Source organism: Montipora capricornis, chromosome 10, assembly GCF_036669925.1.
Source record: "Montipora capricornis isolate CH-2021 chromosome 10, ASM3666992v2, whole genome shotgun sequence".
In the NCBI taxonomy this organism is placed as follows: Eukaryota; Metazoa; Cnidaria; class Anthozoa; order Scleractinia; family Acroporidae; genus Montipora; species Montipora capricornis.
Window position 1 is genome coordinate 7,016,782 of NC_090892.1, and position 5,000 is coordinate 7,021,781.

The 5,000-nt window shown below is 39.0% G+C and overlaps 1 protein-coding gene across 2 annotated transcripts in view; it reads right to left on the minus strand.

The window, feature by feature from the left end:
* Nucleotides 1-3,549: 3,549 nt before the first annotated feature.
* The window catches only part of LOC138021377 (uncharacterized), a 10,965-nt gene continuing 9,514 nt past the window's right edge, over nucleotides 3,550-5,000 (minus strand). For both annotated transcript variants that reach the window (XM_068868239.1, XM_068868240.1), the window contains exon 3: nucleotides 3,550-5,000. This exon is cut by the window's right edge and continues 437 nt beyond it. In XM_068868239.1, the coding sequence (XP_068724340.1) occupies nucleotides 4,380-5,000 (621 nt within the window). In that variant the 3' untranslated portion in view covers nucleotides 3,550-4,379.

Sequence of the window (5,000 nt, forward strand, 5' to 3'; positions counted from 1 at the left end):
TTTTCCACTAGGGTAGTGTTTTCGTTATATTTTGATCCCGCAACCGCACCTGGGCGAAAAAATATTCGTTTAACAAGGCATTTCTAAAATAAAAAGGTCAAAAGAGCTGATGTTATATTCCCACAGGAGATGAATTCGCACAAAAGCGGTCAAACTAAAAGCAAGAGCTTTTGTGATCGACAAGACGACTTCAATGTCGAGCGGCGATTGACGTTAGCTTTAAAAAAAATTAATTTCGTTAGTAGCCAAAGTTGCTTCATCAGAACAAACACTAACATAAAAGAATACACCAAACACTACGTTTGCGTGATAAAAATGTCTCTTTTATTTTACTGCGACTAAAAATATACACGCTATTAAAGCGCGGTGCAGTGGTAAAAAAAATCTTAACATCGACAATTTACACGAAGTTGTTGAAATATAAATATCATAAGTCAAACTGTCAACTCGCTGTACAAGATTGCGACCTTAGCAATCACGTTGTTTAACTTTCGAAAGAAAAACGAAAATCAAAGAACAAAATGAAATACCTGCACATGCTAATACAGTTTGATTTGATGGATTTGAGGTCGATATGTGACTCGAGAACTTAAATAACAACACACCGGCTGATCGCTGAACATGTTTGTTTTCCATGGATAACCGTTTCGCTTGTTTTCTTGCACGACAAAATCTTCTTTCCTTTAAAATTGTCGCAAACTATTAGCATTCTTCGTTGATCCGGACCTTCACACGGATGAAAACTTGAATAACGTGAGGATATTTTCTGTGGCGTCTGATCGATTTGACCACAACTTTTTTTCTTTCACATCGGGTTCCATATGTGTAGTACATAAAATACTGCTGTCAAACGTTTTGTCAATGGTTATCTGGCCACAAAATCAATTGCGTGCTGATTCCCTTCTTTGCAATGTCAACAAAGCCTACATTGCCACCCATCCCCTAACACATATTTCGCCAACCTCCCAGATTCTGGGAGACACGTGACCAGCGTAAACCAGGGTCTTCTCTCAACGACAATGGAGGCAGAGAAGAGAGACCCTGGGAACGAGGTTGCATTCAATGCGGACTGAGGTTTGTACTTCTCCGTCAATTCTCTTCGCTTGATCACGGGTTGTGAGTTCAGCGGCTCTAATTATGTCCAGTTCTGTATTAAGAGTTAAGGCCTTCTCACAGAGCAATCGCTGCAGTTCCGTCTTCATGACTTTTCCTTCCGTAACAACTCTTTCCCGTATCAATTCGTCACAAAGTTCAGGTTGCTTTCGCAATCTGTTTACATACTAAAGTTAGGAGTGATCCTCGCAATTACCTGAATAGTTTAAGCTATTTTCTCCCCCAGACGCCTAAAAAATTCAGGCGGCTTCAAATAAATTCGAACATGACCATGACCTCTGTAGTGTCCCTTCGCAGCCGTTTCTTTTTTTTTTTATGTCACGCAACGCTCCGCGTGACATCCAAAAAAAAAACAGCTGCGAAGGAGACTATGACCTCGGCGATGCTGGTGTAGAATGCTCTACCAACTGAGCCACACAAGTTATCAGCAACTGTTGGATTCGTTACTGGAAGATTCTTCGCTATTATTTGATAAAACTATCTGAAGAGTTTCCAGCTAAAATGACTTATTTTTAGGCTTCCTTTCAAGTTCAGTTGCTATCTTGTAGCTGTTACAACTTTCTTTAAGGAAGATCCAATTTTCTCTCAAATTTTCTTTGAGAGTCATTGGTGCTGGCGTCGGTGGTTGACTGTATATCATCAATGTAGGGTTCAGTAACGGATTGTGACGAAGCGCCAATCATATTTAAAAAGCAAATGTAATTGTTTTCCTCAGAGGTCTCCTCTGTTTATACTCGGCTCTGGACTTCATTCATTTCATCATCCCACGTCTGTCGGACTTATTTGCATCTGCAGCTTAGTCGTCTTGTGGCGATCAGAGGCAAAAAATAGACCCTTCTCCAAAGTGGCAGCCGAAAATTCAAATAAGTTAACAATAAGTTAATGTTACAGTTGATATTAAAATTTTGGGTGTCAGGGTGGCTTAGTGGTTATCTATCAGGCCTCCCACCACTGCTAGCCGGTGTCCACTGTTAGCTCCGGCTTGCATGTGGGCTGAGTTTCAGTTGATCTCAACCTGACTCGAGGGTTTTTACTGGGTTGCCTATGGGCAAACCCAGTCGAGGTCTGCGTTTAGTTTGTTTGCTTTTTTTTCTTTTTCTTTTTTTTTTTTTTCCGTGTCGGTAAAAGTCTTGCCTGTCACTCCCCTGGTAAGTGGTGTCTTTGTGTATAAAGCCTTCTGCGCGTATTTTCTTAGGATCGAGAGGGTAGTGGAACTGCGTAGATTTCTCTGGTGGACACAGTAGAATCATTAACTTAGCCTGCAATGGCGTCGAAAGTCATGCAACGCGAATGGCGTTTTAGTGGATCCTTAAACAAAATATACCCTTATGGAGCTCAATAATAGACAATCAGTTGGATAAACTAGGCATGAATCTCAAAAGCGACGAGTACTGGACTTCGACAACAATCTATCGCCCGTCGAGACGAAATCAAAGTGAGCAGTATTTACCTGAAGTACATGGTAATTTGACACAATTGAGTTTCTTGTCTTCACGCACTCAATGAAATAGGAAGAGGTTTTCGCCTCTAAGAGCAAATATGTTGTTTGTTTCAATAAAATTTTCGCTGGAAAAGGATTGTGTGGTATTTTCTGCCTTTGTGAATTATAATATCATGTTGTGTATTGAATTTTCGAGCTTAAGGTTGAAATGTGATATGGGAGAAGTTTTTTAGTATTGCTCTGTAAGCAGGAAGGGTTCACAGGCCTGTTGGAAGCGTGCTTGAGTTTCAACAAAATGAGCCCAAAATCAGTGAAAACTTGTGATGCAGATGAATAATAAAGTAGCTGCTATTTCCAAAATGATGGAATTACCTGGTGATAAATAACGTCGTACGCGTCTTGGAGAGTAAATTTTGACTTTGCATAAATAAGAGTTGGGCGATTGTGATCTTTGTTTTGACTTCGCTCATTTCATTGTCAAACTTTATAACACTTGACAGAAAAAGAAACTTACAAAAACCCGGTATCTTGCCATCATTTGACAATCACGGCGCCCGCTGAATTCCGGCCATGTCACTTTCGATTTTGCAATTTACTTGAACGTAGCAAAAATCTCCCAAAATGTTTGTCGCTGATCGTAACTTTTTGCTGCGAAGCCTTAGCGAAGCAGCAACACTATTCTTGACAGACCGCGTAGGGCCTGGGCTCTTTATAATCTGTGAGCTCTCTCGGTTCTGATTTTTTTCGCTGGCGATGATTTTGAGTAGCTGCAGTACGGTGGATCAGCGGCAGTAGTTTCCGAATTGTGCGTGCTCAGCGCTCATGGTTGCCCACTGATTTATCGTAGGTGAGTTAATTATAGTTTTTTATCATGCTAAACGCAATTTTAGAGATCGCTGGAAGTAGTCATCAAGGTCACGAACGTTTTAGTGAAATTTCCAGGGGAAGGCAATGCTGCTTTATGAGTTTTTCAGCGCTGTGTGTGCACAGTCGTTTCCTGTGCAGCACTGGGATACTGCTACAGTTGACCAAATTTTAATAGAAGGAGACAGGATGTACTTGAATGCACTTGAAAGTCAAAGATTTTTTATTGTTACAGTTGTGTTTTAAAGATGTCTCTTCTGTTTATGAATGTTCACAACATTACCCTTTAAACTAGGTATACCTATCGATAGAGTGCCAACGAGCGATCAATGTGTGGTTAGATAAGGGGTTTGATGCCGAGGCATAGATTTTTGGAATTGATAGTAAAATTTTTGATAAGAGTAACATGGAAACTGAACTTAAGTTTTAAGAGCTTGGTAATAGTAACCAAGTCATTTAATAACTTGAACATGTAAACGGATGTGAATAGTTTTTGTTACTAATGTAACATTATAAACAATAACATAACAAATAACATGAATTGTGTTGTATAGTAGAACTGTTGCTTTGAAATAGCATAAAAACAACACTGAATTTTGCAGTTACAATATGTTGATTGAAGCATATAAAAGGAGTCTTAATTATTACAATGTTTGACAGAGTGAACAGAAACATGCATGTACTAGTGTTAGCGAACTCAGTAATGTTAAAAAAAGCATATGAACTTGAACGTGAAAACCAATGTGAATGGTTTTCTGTTATTAATGTAACATCTTGAACACCAATAGCATGGTAAGAAATAATATTAACTTGTTTTGTATGTTTGTTTTTAAATAGCGCGTAACGCAACATTGAATTAGCACATGGTAATGAAAGTTTGTTGAAGTCTTGATACTTAAGTGTTGTAAATAAGTATTGTAGTCCGTGGTCGGGCTTTGTTAATTCTATACTCTAGGACAGTTTAACTTGACAGTGAAGATGATGATATTTCAGTGATCACTTTTCTGTTGACATTATATTTAAATTCTATGTCTTGGAGATCCATAAGTAGTTCTTCAATTGTATCCGAGTCGTTAAGTAATGAGATTGTGGGGTGGGCGGCGAACAGGGACTCCAAGACATCTGTAAATGCTGTTAACCAAATGTCTTTTTCATCCAAATGTACAAGTAGTTGTACAGATGCATCTCTTTTGCATTGCATCTTTCTTTGTCGGACTCCACAGTTTTTACATTTGAGTGTGTTCTGTTGGGTGATTTCATTAATTTTTCGTTTACATGCTTGGCAGGTGATGAAAATGCTTAGTTTGTTGATCATTTTGAAGCTCTCTACTTTTGCTTCTTTCTCTGGATTTTCAAGTAATGCAGGGCCATTGATAGGTGTCAACTGTTGATTGGCTTCTTTAAACGTTGTTGTAGGGGTTGTTCCCAGATGAGTGATTCCTTGGAAGTGCTTTACACTAAGGTTTTCAAACTCATATGTGGTGCCAGTTTTGATGGTTTTGTAAAGTGGATCCCATATATGAATAGTAGCACTTCCAGTTTCATCCTCCAGGACACAGTCTTCTTTTACAGTTGTCATTTC